The sequence below is a fragment of the Oncorhynchus clarkii genome, unplaced genomic scaffold, assembly GCF_045791955.1.
Source record: "Oncorhynchus clarkii lewisi isolate Uvic-CL-2024 unplaced genomic scaffold, UVic_Ocla_1.0 unplaced_contig_4687_pilon_pilon, whole genome shotgun sequence".
Taxonomy (NCBI): Eukaryota; Metazoa; Chordata; class Actinopteri; order Salmoniformes; family Salmonidae; genus Oncorhynchus; species Oncorhynchus clarkii.
In genome coordinates, this window is record NW_027261111.1 from 49,682 (window position 1) to 69,386 (window position 19,705).

The 19,705-nt window shown below is 67.5% G+C and overlaps 1 protein-coding gene across 1 annotated transcript in view; it reads right to left on the reverse strand.

The window, feature by feature from the left end:
• LOC139404891 (collagen alpha-1(III) chain-like) overlaps window positions 1–19,705 on the reverse strand; it is a 65,214-nt gene that overhangs the window by 10,124 nt on the left and 35,385 nt on the right. Inside the window, exons 8-17 of the mRNA XM_071147427.1 lie at window positions 19,235–19,369; window positions 18,534–18,698; window positions 8,450–8,646; window positions 6,311–6,433; window positions 5,759–6,125; window positions 4,106–4,257; window positions 3,100–3,253; window positions 2,615–2,767; window positions 2,405–2,537; window positions 441–593 (exon numbers count right to left, since the gene is read on the reverse strand). Coding sequence (XP_071003528.1) covers window positions 441–593; window positions 2,405–2,537; window positions 2,615–2,767; window positions 3,100–3,253; window positions 4,106–4,257; window positions 5,759–6,125; window positions 6,311–6,433; window positions 8,450–8,646; window positions 18,534–18,698; window positions 19,235–19,369 — 1,732 coding nt within the window. The remainder of the gene's footprint in view (window positions 1–440; window positions 594–2,404; window positions 2,538–2,614; window positions 2,768–3,099; window positions 3,254–4,105; window positions 4,258–5,758; window positions 6,126–6,310; window positions 6,434–8,449; window positions 8,647–18,533; window positions 18,699–19,234; window positions 19,370–19,705) is intronic.

Sequence of the window (19,705 nt, forward strand, 5' to 3'; positions counted from 1 at the left end):
CTGGGTCCCCAGTTTGCCTGGGAGGGGGTCCCTGGGTCGCCAGTTTGCCTGGAGGGCGTCCCTGTGTCCCCAGTTTGCCTGGAGGGGGTCCCTGGGTCCCCAGTTTGCCTGGGAGGGGTCCCTGGTTCCCCAGTTTGCCTAGGAGGGGGTCCCTGGGTCGCCAGTTTGCCTGGAGGGCGTCCCTGTGTCCCCAGTTTGCCTGGAGGGGGTCCCTGGGTCCCCAGTTTGCCTGGGAGGGGTCCCTGGGTCGCCAGTTTGCCTGGGAGGGGGTCCCCGGTCCCCAGTTTGCCCGGAGGGGTCCCTGAGTCCCCAGTTTGCCTAGAGGGGGTCCCTGTGTCCCCAGTTTGTCTGGGAGGGGGTCCCTGTGTCCCCAGTTTGCCTGGGAGGGGGTCCCTGTATCCCCAGTTTGCCTGGAGGGGGTCCCTGGGTCCCCAGTTTGCCTGGGAGGGGATCCCTGGGTCCCCAGTTTGCCTGGGAGGGGGTCCCTGTGTCCCCAGTTTGCCCCTGGGAGTGGTCCCTTGGTCCCCAGTTTGCCTGGAGGGGTCCCTGGGTCCCCAGTTTGCCTGGGGAGGTTCCTTGTGTCCCCAGTTTGCCTGGGAGGGAATCCATGGGTCCCCAGTTTGCCTGGAGGGGGTCCCTGGGTCCCCAGTTTACCTGGGAGGGGTCCCTGGGTCGCCAGTTTGCCTGGGAGGGTGTCCCCGGTCCCCAGTTTGCCTGGGAGGGGGTCCCTGGGTCCCCAGTTTGCCTGGGAGGGGGTCCCTGTGTCCCCAGTTTGCCTGGGAGGGGGTCCCTGGGTCCCCAGTTTGCCTGGAGGGAGTCCCTGGGTCCCCAGTTTGCCTGGGAGGGGTCCCTGGGTCCCCAGTTTGCCTAGAGGGGGTCCCTGTGTCCCCAGTTTGTCTGGGAGGGGGTCCCTGTGTCCCCAGTTTGCCTGGAGGGGGTCCCTGGGTCCCCAGTTTGCCTGGGAGGGGTCCCTGTGTCCCCAGTTTGCCTGCGAGGGGGTCCCTGTGTCCCCAGTTTGCCCCTGGGAGGGGTCCCTTGGTCCACAGTTTGCCTGGAGGGGTCCCTGTGTCCCCAGTTTGCCTGGGAGGGGGTCCCTGTGTCCCCAGTTTGCCTGGGAGGGGTCCCTGGGTCGCCAGTTTGCCTGGGAGGGGGTCCCCGGGTCCCCAGTTTGCCTGGAGGGGTCCCCGAGTCCCCAGTTTGCCTGGAGGGGTCCCTGTGTCCCCAGTTTGCCTGGGAGGGGGTCCCTGTGTTCCCAGTTTGCCTGGGAGGGGGTCCCTGGGTCCCCAGTTTGCCTGGAGGGGGTCCCTGGGTCCCCAGTTTGCCTGGGAGGGGATCCCTGGGTCCCCAGTTTGCCAGTTTGCCTGGAGGGGGTCCCTGGGTCCCCAGTTTACCTGGGAGGGGTCCCTGGGTCGCCAGTTTGCCTGGGAGGGTGTCCCCGGTCCCCAGTTTGCCTGGGAGGGGGTCCCTGGGTCCCCAGTTTGCCTGGGAGGGGGTCCCTGTGTCCCCAGTTTGCCTTGGGAGGGTCCCTGTGTCCCCAGTTTGCCTGGGAGGGGATCCCTGAGTCCCCAGTTTGCCTGGGAGGGGGTCCCTGGGTCCCCAGTTTGCCTGGGAGGGGGTCCCTGTGTCCCCAGTTTGCCTGGGAGGGGGTCCCTGTGTCCCCAGTTTGCCCCTGGGAGGGGTCCCTTGGTCCCCAGTTTGCCTGGGAGGGGTCCCTGGGTCCCCAGTTTGCCTGGGAGGGGGTCCCTGTGTCCCCAGTTTGCCTGGGAGGGGTCCCTGGGTCGCCAGTTTGCCTGGGAGGGGGTCCCCGGGTCCCCAGTTTGCCTGGAGGGGTCCCCGAGTCCCCAGTTTGCCTGGAGGGGTCCCTGTGTCCCCAGTTTGCCTGGGAGGGGGTCCCTGTGTTCCCAGTTTGCCTGGGAGGGGGTCCCTGGGTCCCCAGTTTGCCTGGAGGGGTCCCTGTGTCCCCAGTTTGCCTGGGAGGGGGTCCCTGTGTCCCCAGTTTGCCTGGGAGGGGTCCCTGGGTCGCCAGTTTGCCTGGGAGGGGGTCCCCGGGTCCCCAGTTTGCCTGGAGGGGTCCCCGAGTCCCCAGTTTGCCTGGAGGGGTCCCTGTGTCCCCAGTTTGCCTGGGAGGGGGTCCCTGTGTTCCCAGTTTGCCTGGGAGGGGGTCCCTGGGTCCCCAGTTTGCCTGGAGGGGGTCCCTGGGTCCCCAGTTTGCCTGGGAGGGGATCCCTGGGTCCCCAGTTTGCCAGTTTGCCTGGAGGGGGTCCCTGGGTCCCCAGTTTGCCTGGGAGGGGATCCCTGGGTCCCCAGTTTGCCTGGGAGGGGGTCCCTGGTTCCCCAGTTTGCCTGGAGGGGGTCCCCGGGTCCCCAGTTTGCCTGAGAGGGGGTCCCCGGGTCCCCAGTTTGCCTGGAGGGGCTCCCTGGGTCCCCAGTTTGCCTGGGAAGGGTCCCTTGGTCCCCAGTTTGCCTGGAGGGATCACTGGTTCCCCAGTTTGCCTGGGAGGGCGTCCCTGTGTCCCCAGTTTGCCTGGAGGGGGTCCCTGGGTCCCCAGTTTGCCTGGGAGGGGTCCCTGTGTCCCCAGTTTCCCTGGGAGGGGTCCCTGTGTCCCCAGTTTGCCTGGGAGGGGGTCCCTGTGTCCCCAGTTTTCCCCTGGGAGGGGTCCCTGGGTCCCCAGTTTGCCTGGAAGGGGTCCCTGGTTCCCCAGTTTGCCTGGAGGGGTCCCTGTGTCCCCAGTTTGCCTGGGAGGGGGTCCCTGTGTTCCCAGTTTGCCTGGGAGGGGGTCCCTGGGTCCCCAGTTTGCCTGGAGGGGTCCCTGTGTCCCCAGTTTGCCTGGGAGGGGGTCCCTGTGTCCCCAGTTTGCCTGGGAGGGGTCCCTGGGTCGCCAGTTTGCCTGGGAGGGGGTCCCCGGGTCCCCAGTTTGCCTGGAGGGGTCCCCGAGTCCCCAGTTTGCCTGGAGGGGTCCCTGTGTCCCCAGTTTGCCTGGGAGGGGGTCCCTGTGTTCCCAGTTTGCCTGGGAGGGGGTCCCTGGGTCCCCAGTTTGCCTGGAGGGGGTCCCTGGGTCCCCAGTTTGCCTGGGGAGGGTCCCTGGGTCCCCAGTTTGCCTGGGAGGGGATCCCTGAGTCCCCAGTTTGCCTGGGAGGGGATCCCTGGGTCGCCAGTTTGCCTGGAGGGGATCCCTTGTTCCCCAGTTTGTCTGGGAGGGGATCCCTGGGTCGCCAGTTTGCCTGGGAGGGGGTCCCTGGGTCCCCAGTTTGCCTGGGAGGGGAACCCTGTGTCCCCAGTTTGCCTGGGAGGGGATCCCTGGGTCGCCAGTTTGCCTGGGAGGGGTCCCTGTGTCCCCAGATTGCCTGGGAGGGGTCCCTGGGTCTCCAGTTTGCCTGGGAGGGGGTCCCCGGGTCCCCAGTTTGCCTGGAGGGGTCCCTGAGTCCCCAGTTTGCCTAGAGGAGGTCCCTGTGTCCCCAGTTTGCCTGGGAGGGGGTCCCTGTGTCCCCAGTTTGCCTGGGAGGGGGTCCCTGGGTCCCCAGTTTGCCTGGAGGGGGTCCCTGGGTCCCCAGTTTGCCTGGGAGGGGATCCCTGGGTCCCCAGTTTGCCTGGGAGGGGGTCCCTGTGTCCCCAGTTTGCCTGGGAGGGGTTCCCTGGGTCCCCAGTTTGCCTGGAGGGCGTCCCTGGGTCCCCAGTTTGCCTGGGAGGGGTCCCTGTGTCCCCAGTTTGCCTGGGAGGGGGTCCCTTGGTCCCCAGTTTGCCTGGAGGGGACCCTGGGTCCCCAGTTTGCCTGGGGAGAGTCCCTGTGTCCCCAGTTTGCCCCTGGGAGGGGTCCCTTGGTCCCCAGTTTGCCTGGAGGGGACCCTGGGTCCCCAGTTTGCCTGGGGAGAGTCCCTGTGTCCCCAGTTTGCCTGGGAGGGGGTCCCTGTGTCCCCAGTTTGCCCCTGGGAGGGGTCGCTTGGTCCCCAGTTTGCCTGGAGGGGACCCTGGGTCCCCAGTTTGCCTGGGGAGAGTCCCTGTGTCCCCAGTTTGCCCCTGGGAGGGGTCCCTTGGTCCCCAGTTTGCCTGGAGGGGACCCTGGGTCCCCAGTTTTCCTGGGAGGGGGTCCCTGTGTCCCCAGTTTGCCTGGGAGGGGGTCCCTGGGTCGCCAGTTTGCCTGGGAGGGGGTCCCTGGGTCGCCAGTTTGCCTGGAGGGCGTCCCTGTGTAACCAGTTTGCCTGGAGGGGGTCCCTGGGTCCCCAGTTTGCCTGGGAGTGGTCCCTGGGTCCCCAGTTTGCCTGGGAGTGGTCCCTGGGTCCCCAGTTTGCCTAGGGCGGGTCCCTGGGTCCCCAGTTTGCCTGGGAGGGGTCCCTGTGTCCCCAGTTTGCCCCTGGGAGGGGTCCCTTGGTCCCCAGTTTGCCTGGAGGGGACCCTGGGTCCCCAGTTTGCCTGGGGAGAGACCCTGTGTCCCCAGTTTGCCTGGGAGGGGATCCCTGAGTCCCCAGTTTGCCTGGGAGGGGGTCCCTGGGTCCCCAGTTTGCCTGGGAGGGGGTCCCTGTGTCCCCAGTTTGCCTGGGAGGGGGTCCCTGTGTCCCCAGTTTGCCTGGGAGGGGGTCCCTTTGTCCCCAGTTTGCCCCTGGGAGGGGTCCCTTGGTCTCCAGTTTGCCTGGGAGGGGTCCCTGGGTCCCCAGTTTGCCTGGGAGGGGGTCCCTGTGTCCCCAGTTTGCCCCTGGGAGGGGTCCCTTGGTCCCCAGTTTGCCTGAGAGGGGTCCCTGAGTCCCCAGTTTGCCTAGAGGGGGTCCCTGTGTCCCCAGTTTGCCTGGGAGGGGGTCCCTGTGTCCCCAGTTTGCCTGGGAGGGGGTCCCTGGGTCCCCAGTTTGCCTGGAGGGGGTCCCTGGGTCCCCAGTTTGCCTGGAGGGGTCCCTGAGTCCCCAGTTTGCCTAGAGGGGGTCCCTGTGTCCCCAGTTTGCCTGGGAGGGGGTCCCTGTGTCCCCAGTTTGCCTGGGAGGGGGTCCCTGGGTCCCCAGTTTGCCTGGAGGGGGTCCCTGGGTCCCCAGTTTGCCTGGGAGGGGATCCCTGGGTCCCCAGTTTGCCTGGGAGGGGGTCCCTGTGTTCCCAGTTTGCCTGGGAGGGGATCCCTGGGTCGCCAGTTTGCCTGGAGGGGATCACTGGGTCGCCAGTTTGCCTGGGAGGGGAACCCTGTGTCCCCAGTTTGCCTGGGAGGGGATCCCTGGGTCGCCAGTTTGCCTGGGAGGGGTCCCTGTGTCCCCAGTTTGCCTGGGAGGGGGTCCCTTGTTCCCCAGTTTGTCTGGGAGGGGATCCCTGGGTTGCCAGTTTGCCTGGGAGGGGGTCCCTGGGTCCCCAGTTTGCCTGGGAGGGGAACCCTGTGTCCCCAGTTTGCCTGGGAGGGGATCCCTGGGTCTCCAGTTTGCCTGGGAGGGGGTCCCCGGGTCCCCAGTTTGCCTGGAGGGGTCCCTGAGTCCCCAGTTTGCCTAGAGGGGGTCCCTGTGTCCCCAGTTTGCCTGGGAGGGGGTCCCTGTGTCCCCAGTTTGCCTGGGAGGGGGTCCCTGGGTCCCCAGTTTGCCTGGAGGGGGTCCCTGGGTCCCCAGTTTGCCTGGGAGGGGATCCCTGGGTCCCCAGTTTGCCTGGGAGGGGGTCCCTGTGTCCCCAGTTTGCCTGGGAGGGGATCCCTGGGTCGCCAGTTTGCCTGGAGGGGATCACTGGGTCGCCAGTTTGCCTGGGAGGGGAACCCTGTGTCCCCAGTTTGCCTGGGAGGGGATCCCTGGGTCGCCAGTTTGCCTGGGAGGGGTCCCTGTGTCCCCAGTTTGCCTGGGAGGGGGTCCCTTGTTCCCCAGTTTGTCTGGGAGGGGATCCCTGGGTTGCCAGTTTGCCTGGGAGGGGGTCCCTGGGTCCCCAGTTTGCCTGGGAGGGGAACCCTGTGTCCCCAGTTTGCCTGGGAGGGGATCCCTGGGTCTCCAGTTTGCCTGCGAGGGGGTCCCCGGGTCCCCAGTTTGCCTGGAGGGGTCCCTGAGTCCCCAGTTTGCCTAGAGGGGGTCCCTGTGTCCCCAGTTTGCCTGGGAGGGGGTCCCTGTGTCCCCAGTTTGCCTGGGAGTGGGTCCCTGGATCCCCAGTTTGCCTGGAGGGGGTCCCTGGGTCCCCAGTTTGCCTGGGAGGGGATCCCTGGGTCCCCAGTTTTCCTGGGAGGGGGTCCCTGTGTCCCCAGTTTGCCTGGGAGGGGGTCCCTGGGTCGCCAGTTTGCCTGGGAGGGGGTCCCTGGGTCGCCAGTTTGCCTGGAGGGCGTCCCTGTGTCCCCAGTTTGCCTGGGAGGGGATCCCTGGGTCGCCAGTTTGCCTGGGAGGGGTCCCTGTGTCCCCAGTTTGCCTGGGAGGGGGTCCCTTGTTCCCCAGTTTGTCTGGGAGGGGATCCCTGGGTTGCCAGTTTGCCTGGGAGGGGGTCCCTGGGTCCCCAGTTTGCCTGGGAGGGGAACCCTGTGTCCCCAGTTTGCCTGGGAGGGGATCCCTGGGTCTCCAGTTTGCCTGGGAGGGGGTCCCCGGGTCCCCAGTTTGCCTGGAGGGGTCCCTGAGTCCCCAGTTTGCCTAGAGGGGGTCCCTGTGTCCCCAGTTTGCCTGGGAGGGGGTCCCTGTGTCCCCAGTTTGCCTGGGAGTGGGTCCCTGGGTCCCCAGTTTGCCTGGAGGGGGTCCCTGGGTCCCCAGTTTGCCTGGGAGGGGATCCCTGGGTCCCCAGTTTTCCTGGGAGGGGGTCCCTGTGTCCCCAGTTTGCCTGGGAGGGGGTCCCTGGGTCCCCAGTTTGCCTGGAGGGGGTCCCTGGGTCCCCAGTTTGCCTGGAAGGGGATCCCTGGGTCCCCAGTTTGCCTGGGAGGGGGTCCCTGTGTCCCCAGTTTGCCTGGGAGGGGATCCCTGGGTCGCCAGTTTGCCTGGAGGGGATCACTGGGTCGCCAGTTTGCCTGGGAGGGGAACCCTGTGTCCCCAGTTTGCCTGGGAGGGGATCCCTGGGTCGCCAGTTTGCCTGGGAGGGGTCCCTGTGTCCCCAGTTTGCCTGGGAGGGGAACCCTGTGTCCCCAGTTTGCCTGGGAGGGGATCCCTGGGTCTCCAGTTTGCCTGGGAGGGGGTCCCCGGGTCCCCAGTTTGCCTGGAGGGGTCCCTGAGTCCCCAGTTTGCCTAGAGGGGGTCCCTGTGTCCCCAGTTTGCCTGGGAGGGGGTCCCTGTGTCCCCAGTTTGCCTGGGAGTGGGTCCCTGGGTCCCCAGTTTGCCTGGAGGGGGTCCCTGGGTCCCCAGTTTGCCTGGGAGGGGATCCCTGGGTCCCCAGTTTTCCTGGGAGGGGGTCCCTGTGTCCCCAGTTTGCCTGGGAGGGGGTCCCTGGGTCGCCAGTTTGCCTGGGAGGGGGTCCCTGGGTCGCCAGTTTGCCTGGAGGGCGTCCCTGTGTCCCCAGTTTGCCTGGAGGGGGTCCCTGGGTCCCCAGTTTGCCTGGGAGTGGTCCCTGGGTCCCCAGTTTGCCTGGGAGTGGTCCCTGGGTCCCCAGTTTGCCTAGGGCGGGTCCCTGGGTCCCCAGTTTGCCTGGGAGGGGTCCCTGGGTCCCCAGTTTGCCTGGAGGGGGTCCCTGGGTCCCCAGTTTGCCTGGGAGGGGATCCCTGGGTCCCCAGTTTGCCTGGGGAGGGTCCCTGGGTCCCCAGTTTGCCTGGGAGGGGATCCCTGAGTCCCCAGTTTGCCTGGGAGGGGATCCCTGGGTCGCCAGTTTGCCTGGAGGGGATCACTGGGTCGCCAGTTTGCCTGGAGGGGATCCCTTGTTCCCCAGTTTGTCTGGGAGGGGATCCCTGGGTCGCCAGTTTGCATGGGAGGGGGTCCCTGGGTCCCCAGTTTGCCTGGGAGGGGAACCCTGTGTCCCCAGTTTGCCTGGGAGGGGATCCCTGGGTCGCCAGTTTGCCTGGGAGGGGCCCCTTTGTCCCCAGTTTGCCTGGGAGGGGTCCCTGGGTCTCCAGTTTGCCTGGGAGGGGGTCCCCGGGTCCCCAGTTTGCCTGGAGGGGTCCCTGAGTCCCCAGTTTGCCTAGAGGGGGTCCCTGTGTCCCCAGTTTGCCTGGGAGGGGGTCCCTGTGTCCCCAGTTTGCCTGGGAGGGGGTCCCTGGGTCCCCAGTTTGCCTGGAGGGGGTCCCTGGGTCCCCAGTTTGCCTGTGAGGGGATCCCTGGGTCCCCAGTTTGCCTGGGAGGGGGTCCCTGTGTCCCCAGTTTGCCTGGGAGGGGGTCCCTGGGTCCCCAGTTTGCCTGGAGGGGGTCCCTGGGTCCCCAGTTTGCCTAGAGGGGGTCCCTGTGTCCCCAGTTTGTCTGGGAGGGGGTCCCTGTGTCCCCAGTTTGCCTGGAGGGCGTCCCTGGGTCCCCAGTTTGCCTGGGAGGGGTCCCTGTGTCCCCAGTTTGCCTGGGAGGGGGTCCCTGTGTCCCCAGTTTGCCCCTGGGAGGGGTCCTTTGGTCCCCAGTTTGCCTGGAGGGGACCCTGGGTCCCCAGTTTGCCTGGGGAGAGTCCCTGTGTCCCCAGTTTGCCTGTGAGGTGATCCCTGAGTCCCCAGTTTGCCTGGGAGGGGGTCCCTGGGTCCCCAGTTTGCCTGGGACAGGGTCCCTGTGTCCCAAGTTTGCCTGGGAGGGGGTCCCTGTGTCCCCAGTTTGCCTGGGAGGGGGTCCCTGTGTCCCCAGTTTGCCCCTGGGAGGGGTCCCTTGGTCCCCAGTTTGCCTGGAGGGGACCCTGGGTCCCCAGTTTGCCTGGGGAGAGTCCCTGTGTCCCCAGTTTGCATGGGAGGGGATCCCTGTGTCCCCAGTTTGCCTGGGAGGGGTCCCTGGGTCGCCAGTTTGCCTGGGAGGGGGTCCCCGGGTCCCCAGTTTGCCTGGAGGGGTCCCTGAGTCCCCAGTTTGCCTGGAGGGGTCCCTGTGTCCCCAGTTTGCCTGGGAGGGGGTCCCTGTGTCCCCAGTTTGCCTGGGAGGGGGTCCCTGGGTCCCCAGTTTGCCTGGAGGGGGTCCCCTGGTCCCCAGTTTGCCTGGGAGGGGGTCCCCGGGTCCCCAATTTTGCCTGGAGGGGGTCCCTGGGTCCCCAGTTTGCCTGGAGGGGGTCTCTGTGTCCCCAGTTTGCCTGGTAGGGGATCCCTGGGTCCCCAGTTTGCCAGTTTGCCTGGGAGGGGGTCCCTGGGTCCCCAGTTTGCAAGGAGGGGTCCCTGGGTCCCCAGTTTGCCTGGAGGGGGTCCCTGTGTCCCCAGTTTGCCTGGGAGGGGGTCCCTGGGTCCCCAGTTTGCCTGGGAGGGGATCCCTGGGTCCCCAATTTGCCTGGAGGGGGTCCCTGTGTCCCCAGTTTGCCTGGGAGGGGTCCCTGGGTCGCCAGTTTGCCTGGGAGGGGGTCCCCGGGTCCCCAGTTTGCCTGGAGGGGTCCCTGAGTTCCCAGTTTGCCTAGAGGGGGTCCCTGTGTCCCCAGTTTGCCTGGGAGGGGGTCCCTGTGTCCCCAGTTTGCCTGGGAGGGGGTCCCTGGGTCCCCAGTTTGCCTGGAGGGGGTCCCTGGGTCCCCAGTTTGCCTGGGAGGGGATCCCTGGGTCCCCAGTTTGCCTGGGAGGGGTCCCTGGGTCCCCAGTTTGCCTGGAGGGGGTCTCTGGGTCCCCAGTTTGCCTGGGAGGGGATCCCTGGGTCCCCAGTTTGCCAGTTTGCCTGGAGGGGGTCCCTGGGTCCCCAGTTTGCCTGGGAGGGGGTCCCTGGGTCCCCAGTTTGCCTGGAGGGGGTCCCCTGGTCCCCAGTTTGCCTGGGAGGGGGTCCCCGGGTCCCCAATTTTGCCTGGAGGGGGTCCCTGGGTCCCCAGTTTGCCTGGAGGGGGTCTCTGGGTCCCCAGTTTGCCTGGTAGGGGATCCCTGGGTCCCCAGTTTGCCAGTTTGCCTGGGAGGGGGTCCCTGGGTCCCCAGTTTGCAAGGAGGGGTCCCTGGGTCCCCAGTTTGCCTGGAGGGGGTCCCTGTGTCCCCAGTTTGCCTGGGAGGGGGTCCCTGGGTCCCCAGTTTGCCTGGGAGGGGATCCCTGGGTCCCCAATTTGCCTGGAGGGGGTCCCTGTGTCCCCAGTTTGCCTGGGAGGGGTCCCTGGGTCGCCAGTTTGCCTGGGAGGGGGTCCCCGGGTCCCCAGTTTGCCTGGAGGGGTCCCTGAGTTCCCAGTTTGCCTAGAGGGGGTCCCTGTGTCCCCAGTTTGCCTGGGAGGGGGTCCCTGTGTCCCCAGTTTGCCTGGGAGGGGTCCCTGGGTCGCCAGTTTGCCTGGGAGGGGGTCCCCGGGTCCCCAGTTTGCCTGGAGGGGTCCCTGAGTTCCCAGTTTGCCTAGAGGGGGTCCCTGGGTCCCCAGTTTGCCTGGAGGGGGTCTCTGGGTCCCCAGTTTGCCTGGGAGGGGATCCCTGGGTCCCCAGTTTGCCAGTTTGCCTGGAGGGGGTCCCTGGGTCCCCAGTTTGCCTGGGAGGGGGTCCCCGGGTCCCCAATTTTTCCTGGAGGGGGTCCCTGGGTCCCCAGTTTGCCTGGAGGGGGTCTCTGGGTCCCCAGTTTGCCTGGTAGGGGATCCCTGGGTCCCCAGTTTGCCAGTTTGCCTGGGAGGGTGTCCCTGGGTCCCCAGTTTGCAAGGAGGGGTCCCTGGGTCCCCAGTTTGCCTGGAGGGGGTCCCTGTGTCCCCAGTTTGCCTGGGAGGGGGTCCCTGGGTCCCCAGTTTGCCTGGGAGGGGATCCCTGGGTCCCCAATTTGCCTGGAGGGGGTCCCTGTGTCCCCAGTTTGCCTGGGAGGGGTCCCTGGGTCGCCAGTTTGCCTGGGAGGGGGTCCCCGGGTCCCCAGTTTGCCTGGAGGGGTCCCTGAGTTCCCAGTTTGCCTAGAGGGGGTCCCTGTGTCCCCAGTTTGCCTGGGAGGGGGTCCCTGTGTCCCCAGTTTGCCTGGGAGGGGGTCCCTGGGTCCCCAGTTTGCCTGGAGGGGGTCCCTGGGTCCCCAGTTTGCCTGGGAGGGGATCCCTGGGTCCCCAGTTTGCCTGGGAGGGGTCCCTGTGTCCCCAGTTTGCCTGGGAGGGGTCCCTGGGTCGCCAGTTTGCCTGGGAGGGGGTCCCTGGGTCACCAGTTTGCAAGGAGGGGTCCCCGGGTCCCCAGTTTGCCTGGAGGGGTCCCTGTGTCCCCAGTTTGCCTAGAGGGGGTCCCTGTGTCCCCAGTTTGTCTGGGAGGGGATCCCTGGGTCCCCAATTTGCCTGGAGGGGGTCCCTGTGTCCCCAGTTTGCCTGGGAGGGGTCCCTGGGTCGCCAGTTTGCCTGGGAGGGGGTCCCCGGGTCCCCAGTTTGCATGGAGGGGTCCCTGAGTCCCCAGTTTGCCTAGAGGGGGTCCCTGTGTCCCCAGTTTGCCTGGGAGGGGGTCCCTGTGTCCCCAGTTTGCCTGGGAGGGGGTCCCTGGGTCCCCAGTTTGCCTGGAGGGGGTCCCTGGGTCCCCAGTTTGCCTGGGAGGGGTCCCTGAGTCCCCAGTTTGCCTAGAGGGGGTCCCTGTGTCCCCAGTTTGCCTGGGAGGGGGTCCCTGTGTCCCCAGTTTGCCTGGGAGGGGGTCCCTGGGTCCCCAGTTTGCCTGGAGGGGGTCCCTGGGTCCCCAGTTTGCCTGGGAGGGGATCCCTGGGTCCCCAGTTTGCCTGGGAGGGGTCCCTGTGTCCCCAGTTTGCCCCTGGGAGGGGTCCCTGTGTCCCCAGTTTGCCTGGGAGGGGTCCCTGGGTCCCCAGTTTGCCTGGGAGGGGGTCCCCGGGTCCCCTGTTTGACTGGAGGGGGTCCCTGGGTCCCCAGTTTGCCTGGGAGGGGATCCCTGGGTCTCCAGTTTGCCTGGGAGGGGGTCCCTGGGTCCCCAGTTTGCCTGGAGGGGGTCCCCGGGTCCCCAGTTTGCCTGGGAGGGGGTCCCCGGGTCCCCAGTTTGCCTGGAGGGGTCCCTGGGTCCCCAGTTTGCCTGGAGGGGGTCCCTGTGTCCCCAGTTTGCCTGGGAGGGGGTCCCTGGGTCCCCAGTTTGCCTGGGAGGGGATCCCTGGGTCCCCAATTTGCCTGGGAGGGGTCCCTGGGTCGCCAGTTTGCCTGGGAGGGGGTCCCTGGGTCACCAGTTTGCAAGGAGGGGTCCCCGGGTCCCCAGTTTGCCTGGAGGGGTCCCTGTGTCCCCAGTTTGCCTAGAGGGGGTCCCTGTGTCCCCAGTTTGTCTGGGAGGGGATCCCTGGGTCCCCAATTTGCCTGGAGGGGGTCCCTGTGTCCCCAGTTTGCCTGGGAGGGGTCCCTGGGTCGCCAGTTTGCCTGGGAGGGGGTCCCCGGGTCCCCAGTTTGCCTGGAGGGGTCCCTGAGTCCCCAGTTTGCCTAGAGGGGGTCCCTGTGTCCCCAGTTTGCCTGGGAGGGGGTCCCTGTGTCCCCAGTTTGCCTGGGAGGGGGTCCCTGGGTCCCCAGTTTGCCTGGAGGGGGTCCCTGGGTCCCCAGTTTGCCTGGGAGGGGATCCCTGGGTCCCCAGTTTGCCTGGGAGGGGTCCCTGAGTCCCCAGTTTGCCTAGAGGGGGTCCCTTTGTCCCCAGTTTGCCTGGGAGGGGGTCCCTGTGTCCCCAGTTTGCCTGGGAGGGGGTCCCTGGGTCCCCAGTTTGCCTGGAGGGGGTCCCTGGGTCCCCAGTTTGCCTGGGAGGGGATCCCTGGGTCCCCAGTTTGCCTGGGAGGGGTCCCTGTGTCCCCAGTTTGCCTGGGAGGGGTCCCTGGGTCGCCAGTTTGCCTGGGAGGGGGTCCCTGGGTCCCCAGTTTGCAAGGAGGGGTCCCCGGGTCCCCAGTTTGCCTAGAGGGGGTCCCTGTGTCCCCAGTTTGTCTGGGAGGGGATCCCTGGGTCCCCAATTTGCCTGGAGGGGGTCCCTGTGTCCCCAGTTTGCCTGGGAGGGGTCCCTGGGTCGCCAGTTTGCCTGGGAGGGGGTCCCCGGGTCCCCAGTTTGCCTGGAGGGGTCCCTGAGTCCCCAGTTTGCCTAGAGGGGGTCCCTGTGTCCCTAGTTTGCCTGGGAGGGGGTCCCTGTGTCCCCAGTTTGCCTGGGAGGGGTCCCTGAGTCCCCAGTTTGCCTAGAGGGGGTCCCTTTGTCCCCAGTTTGCCTGGGAGGGGGTCCCTGTGTCCCCAGTTTGCCTGGGAGGGGGTCCCTGGGTCCCCAGTTTGCCTGGAGGGGGTCCCTGGGTCCCCAGTTTGCCTGGGAGGGGGTCCCTGTGTCCCCAGTTTGCCTGGGAGGGGTCCCTGAGTCCCCAGTTTGCCTAGAGGGGGTCCCTTTGTCCCCAGTTTGCCTGGGAGGGGGTCCCTGTGTCCCCAGTTTGCCTGGGAGGGGGTCCCTGGGTCCCCAGTTTGCCTGGAGGGGGTCCCTGGGTCCCCAGTTTGCCTGGGAGGGGATCCCTGGGTCCCCAGTTTGCCTGGGAGGGGTCCCTGTGTCCCCAGTTTGCCTGGGAGGGGTCCCTGGGTCGCCAGTTTGCCTGGGAGGGGGTCCCTGGGTCCCCAGTTTGCAAGGAGGGGTCCCCGGGTCCCCAGTTTGCCTAGAGGGGCTCCCTGTGTCCCCAGTTTGTCATGGAGGGGATCCCTGGGTCCCCAATTTGCCTGGAGCTTGTCCCTGTGTCCCCATTTTGCCTGGGAGGGGTCCCTGGGTCGCCAGTTTGCCTGGGAGGGGGTCCCCGGGTCCCCAGTTTGCCTGGAGGGGTCCCTGAGTCCCCAGTTTGCCTAGAGGGGGTCCCTGTGTCCCCAGTTTGCCTGGGAGGGGGTCCCTGTGTCCCCAGTTTGCCTGGGAGGGGGTCCCTGGGACCCCAGTTTGCCTGGAGGGGTCCCTGAGTCCCCAGTTTGCCTAGAGGGGGTCCCTGTGTCCCCAGTTTGCCTGGGAGGGGGTCCCTGTGTCCCCAGTTTGCCTGGGAGGGGGTCCCTGGGTCCCCAGTTTGCCTGGAGGGGGTCCCTGGGTCCCCAGTTTGCCTGGGAGGGGATCCCTGGGTCCCCAGTTTGCCTGGGAGGGGTCCCTGAGTCCCCAGTTTGCCTAGAGGGGGTCCCTTTGTCCCCAGTTTGCCTGGGAGGGGGTCCCTGTGTCCCCAGTTTGCCTGGGAGGGGGTCCCTGGGTCCCCAGTTTGCCTGGAGGGGGTCCCTGGGTCCCCAGTTTGCCTGGGAGGGGATCCCTGGGTCCCCAGTTTGCCTGGGAGGGGTCCCTGTGTCCCCAGTTTGCCTGGGAGGGGTCCCTGGGTCGCCAGTTTGCCTGGGAGGGGGTCCCTGGGTCCCCAGTTTGCAAGGAGGGGTCCCCGGGTCCCCAGTTTGCCTAGAGGGGTCCCTGTGTCCCCAGTTTGTCTGGGAGGGGATCCCTGGGTCCCCAATTTGCCTGGAGGGGGTCCCTGTGTCCCCAGTTTGCCTGGGAGGGGTCCCTGGGTCGCCAGTTTGCCTGGGAGGGGGTCCCCGGGTCCCCAGTTTGCCTGGAGGGGTCCCTGAGTCCCCAGTTTGCCTAGAGGGGGTCCCTGTGTCCCCAGTTTGCCTGGGAGGGGGTCCCTGTGTCCCCAGTTTGCCTGGGAGGGGGTCCCTGGGACCCCAGTTTGCCTGGAGGGGTCCCTGAGTCCCCAGTTTGCCTAGAGGGGGTCCCTGTGTCCCCAGTTTGCCTGGGAGGGGGTCCCTGTGTCCCCAGTTTGCCTGGGAGGGGGTCCCTGGGTCCCCAGTTTGCCTGGAGGGGGTCCCTGGGTCCCCAGTTTGCCTGGGAGGGGATCCCTGGGTCCCCAGTTTGCCTGGGAGGGGTCCCTGAGTCCCCAGTTTGCCTAGAGGGGGTCCCTTTGTCCCCAGTTTGCCTGGGAGGGGGTCCCTGTGTCCCCAGTTTGCCTGGGAGGGGGTCCCTGGGTCCCCAGTTTGCCTGGAGGGGGTCCCTGGGTCCCCAGTTTGCCTGGGAGGGGATCCCTGGGTCCCCAGTTTGCCTGGGAGGGGTCCCTGTGTCTCCAGTTTGCCTGGGAGGGGTCCCTGGGTCGCCTGTTTGCCTGGGAGGGGGTCCCTGGGTCCCCAGTTTGCAAGGAGGGGTCCCCGGGTCCCCAGTTTGCCTAGAGGGGTCCCTGTGTCCCCAGTTTGTCTGGGAGGGGATCCCTGGGTCCCCAATTTGCCTGGAGGGGGTCCCTGTGTCCCCAGTTTGCCTGGGAGGGGTCCCTGGGTCGCCAGTTTGCCTGGGAGGGGGTCCCGGGTCCCCAGTTTGCCTGGAGGGGTCCCTGTGTCCCCAGTTTGCCTGGGAGGGGTCCCTGGGTCGCCAGTTTGCCTGGGAGGGGTCCCTGTGTCCCCAGTTTGCCTGGGAGGGGTCCCTGGGTCGCCAGTTTGCCTGGGAGGGGGTCACTGGGTCCCCAGTTTGCCAGGAGGGGTCCCTGGGTCCCCAGTTTGCCTGGAGGGGTCCCTGGGTCCCCAGTTTGCAAGGAGGGGTCCCTGGTTCCCCAGTTTGCCTGGGAGGGGTCCCTGGGTCGCCAGTTTGCCTGAGAGGGGTCCCTGTGTCCCCAGTTTGCCTGGGAGGGGTCCCTGGGTCGCCAGTTTGCCTGGGAGGGGTCCCTGTGTCCCCAGTTTGCCTGGGAGGGGTCCCTGGGTCGCCAGTTTGCCTGGGAGGGGGTCACTGGGTCCCCAGTTTGCCAGGAGGGGTCCCTGGGTCCCCAGTTTGCCTGGAGGGGTCCCTGGGTCCCCAGTTTGCCTAGAGGGGGTCCCTGTGTCCCCAGTTTGTCTGGGAGGGGGTCCCTGTGTCCCCAGTTTGCCTGGAGGGGGTCCCTGGGTCCCCAGTTTGCCTGGGAGGGGTCCCTGGGTCGCCAGTTTGCCTGGGAGTGGTCCCTGTGTCCCCAGTTTGCCTGGGAGGGGTCCCTGGGTCCCCAGTTTGCCTGGAGGGGTCCCTGGGTCCCCAGTTTGCCTGGAGGGGGTCCCTGGGTCCCCAGTTTGCCTGGGAGGGGATCCCTGGGTCCCCAGTTTGCCTGGGAGGGGTCCCTGTGTCCCCAGTTTGCCTGGGAGGGGGTCCCTGGGTCCCCAGTTTGCCTTGGAGGGGTCCCTGTGTCCCCAGTTTGCCTGGGGAGGTTCCCTGTGTCCCCAGTTTGCCTGGGAGGGGAACCCTGTGTCCCCAGTTTGCCTGGGAGGGGTCCCTGGGTCGCCAGTTTGCCTGGGAGGGGGTCCCCGGGTCCCCAGTTTGCCTGGAGGGGTCCCTGAGTCCCCAGTTTGCCTAGAGGGGGTCCCTGTGTCCCCAGTTTGCCTGGGAGGGGGTCCCTGTGTCCCCAGTTTGCCTGGGAGGGGGTCCCTGGGACCCCAGTTTGCCTGGAGGGGTCCCTGAGTCCCCAGTTTGCCTAGAGGGGGTCCCTGTGTCCCCAGTTTGCCTGGGAGGGGGTCCCTGTGTCCCCAGTTTGCCTGGGAGGGGGTCCCTGGGTCCCCAGTTTCCCTGGAGGGGGTCCCTGGGTCCCCAGTTTGCCTGGGAGGGGATCCCTGGGTCCCCAGTTTGCCTGGGAGGGGTCCCTGAGTCCCCAGTTTGCCTAGAGGGGGTCCCTGTGTCCCCAGTTTGCCTGGGAGGGGGTCCCTGTGTCCCCAGTTTGCCTGGGAGGGGTCCCTGGGTCGCCAGTTTGCCTGGGAGGGGGTCCCTGGGTCCCCAGTTTGCAAGGAGGGGTCCCCGGGTCCCCAGTTTGCCTAGAGGGGGTCCCTGTGTCCCCAGTTTGCCTGGGAGGGGGTCCCTGTGTCCCCAGTTTGCCTGGGAGGGGGTCCCTGGGACCCCAGTTTGCCTGGAGGGGTCCCTGAGTCCCCAGTTTGCCTAGAGGGGGTCCCTGTGTCCCCAGTTTGCCTGGGAGGGGGTCCCTGTGTCCCCAGTTTGCCTGGGAGGGGGTCCCTGGGTCCCCAGTTTCCCTGGAGGGGGTCCCTGGGTCCCCAGTTTGCCTGGGAGGGGATCCCTGGGTCCCCAGTTTGCCTGGGAGGGGTCCCTGAGTCCCCAGTTTGCCTAGAGGGGGTCCCTGTGTCCCCAGTTTGCCTGGGAGGGGGTCCCTGTGTCCCCAGTTTGCCTGGGAGGGGTCCCTGGGTCGCCAGTTTGCCTGGGAGGGGGTCCCTGGGTCCCCAGTTTGCAAGGAGGGGTCCCCGGGTCCCCAGTTTGCCTAGAGGGGTCCCTGTGTCGCCAGTTTGCCTGAGAGGGGTCCCTGTGTCCCCAGTTTGCCTGGGAGGGGTCCCTGGGTCGCCAGTTTGCCTGGGAGGGGTCCCTGGGTCGCCAGTTTGCCTGGGAGGGGGTCCCCGGGTCCCCAGTTTGCCTGGAGGGGTCCCTGAGTCCCCAGTTTGCCTAGAGGGGGTCCCTGTGTCCCCAGTTTGCCTGGGAGGGGGTCCCTGTGTCCCCAGTTTGCCTGGGAGGGGGTCCCTGGGACCCCAGTTTGCCTGGAGGGGTCCCTGAGTCCCCAGTTTGCCTAGAGGGGGTCCCTGTGTCCCCAGTTTGCCTGGGAGGGGGTCCCTGTGTCCCCAGTTTGCCTGGGAGGGGGTCCCTGGGTCCCCAGTTTCCCTGGAGGGGGTCCCTGGGTCCCCAGTTTGCCTGGGAGGGGATCCCTGGGTCCCCAGTTTGCCTGGGAGGGGTCCCTGAGTCCCCAGTTTGCCTAGAGGGGGTCCCTGTGTCCCCAGTTTGCCTGGGAGGGGGTCCCTGTGTCCCCAGTTTGCCTGGGAGGGGTCCCTGGGTCGCCAGTTTGCCTGGGAGGGGGTCCCTGGGTCCCCAGTTTGCAAGGAGGGGTCCCCGGGTCCCCAGTTTGCCTAGAGGGGTCCCTGTGTCCCCAGTTTGTCTGGGAGGGGATCCCTGGGTCCCCAATTTGCCTGGAGGGGGTCCCTGTGTCCCCAGTTTGCCTGGGAGGGGTCCCTGGGTCGCCAGTTTGCCTGGGAGGGGGTCCCCGGGTCCCCAGTTTGCCTGGAGGGGTCCCTGTGTCCCCAGTTTGCCTGGGAGGGGTCCCTGGGTCGCCAGTTTGCCTGGGAGGGGTCCCTGTGTCCCCAGTTTGCCTGGGAGGGGTCCCTGGGTCGCCAGTTTGCCTGGGAGGGGGTCACTGGGTCCCCAGTTTGCCAGGAGGGGTCCCTGGGTCCCCAGTTTGCCTGGAGGGGTCCCTGGGTCCCCAGTTTGCCTGGGAGGGGTCCCTGGTTCCCCAGTTTGCCTGGGAGGGGTCCCTGGGTCGCCAGTTTGCCTGAGAGGGGTCCCTGTGTCCCCAGTTTGCCTGGGAGGGGTCCCTGGGTCGCCAGTTTGCCTGGGAGGGGTCCCTGTGTCCCCAGTTTGCCTGGGAGGGGTCCCTGGGTCGCCAGTTTGCCTGGGAGGGGGTCACTGGGTCCCCAGTTTGCCAGGAGGGGTCCCTGGGTCCCCAGTTTGCCTGGAGGGGTCCCTGGGGCCCCAGTTTGCCTAGAGGGGGTCCCTGTGTCCCCAGTTTGTCTGGGAGGGGGTCCCTGTGTCCCCAGTTTGCCTGGAGGGGGTCCCTGGGTCCCCAGTTTGCCTGGGAGGGGTCCCTGGGTCGCCAGTTTGCCTGGGAGTGGTCCCTGTGTCCCCAGTTTGCCTGGGAGGGGTCCCTGGGTCCCCAGTTTGCCTGGAGGGGTCCCTGGGTCCCCAGTTTGCCTGGGGGGGGTCCCTGGGTCCCCAGTTTGCCTGGGAGGGGATCCCTGGGTCCCCCGTTTGCCTGGGGGGGGTCCCTGTGTCCCCAGTTTGCCAGGGAGGGGGGCCCTGGGTCCCCAGTTTGCCTTGGAGGGGTCCCTGTGTCCCCAGTTTGCCTGGGGAGGTTCCCTGTGTCCCCAGTTTGCCTGGGAGGGGAACCCTGTGTCCCCAGTTTGCCTGGGAGGGGATCCCTGGGTCGCCAGTTTGCCTGGGAGGGGTCCCTGTGTCCCCAGTTTGCCTGGGAGAGGTCCCTTGGTCCCCAGTTTGCCTGGAGGGGTCCCTGGGTCCCCAGTTTGCCTGGGGAGGGTCCCTGTGTCCCCAGATTGCCTGGGAGGGGATCCCTGAGTCCCCAGTTTGCCTGGGAGGGGGTCCCTGGGTCCCCAGTTTGCCTGGGAGGGGGTCCCTGTGTCCCCAGTTTGCCTGGGAGGGGGTCCCTGTGTCCCCAGTTTGCCTGGGAGGGGGTCCCTGTGTCCCCAGTTTGCCCCTGGGAGGGGTCCCTTGGTCCCCAGTTTGCCTGGGAGGGGTCCCTGGGTCCCCAGTTTGCCTGGAGGGGGTCCCTGGGTCCCCAGTTTGCCTGGGAGGGGGTCCCTGGGTCCCCAGTTTGCCTGGAGGGGTCCCTGGGTCCCCAGTTTGCCTGGGAGGGGATCCCTGGGTCGCCAGTTTGCCTGGGAGGGGGTCCCTGGGTCCCCAGTTTGCCTGGAGGGGGTCCCTGGGTCCCCAGTTTGCCTGGAGGGGGCCCCTCGGTCCCCAGTTTTCCTGGGAGGGGATCCCTGGGTCCCCAGTTTGCCTGTTGGGGGTCCCTGGGTCCCCAGTTTGCCTGGGAGGGGGTCCCTGGGTCCCCAGTTTGCCTGGAGGGGGTCCCTGGGTCCCCAGTTTGCCTGGGAGGGGTCCCTGGTTCCCCAGTTTGCCTGGGAGGTGTCCCTGGGTCCCCAGTTTGCCTGGGAGGGGATCCCTGGGTCCCCAGTTTGCCTGGGAGGGGGTCCCTGGGTCCCCAGTTTGCCTAGAGGGGGTCCCTGTGTCCCCAGTTTGCCTGGGAGGGGGTCCCTGCGTCCCCAGTTTGCCTGGGAGGGGGTCCCTGGGTCCCCAGTTTGCCTGGGAGGGGTCCCTGTGTCCCCAGTTTGCCTGGGAGGGGTCCC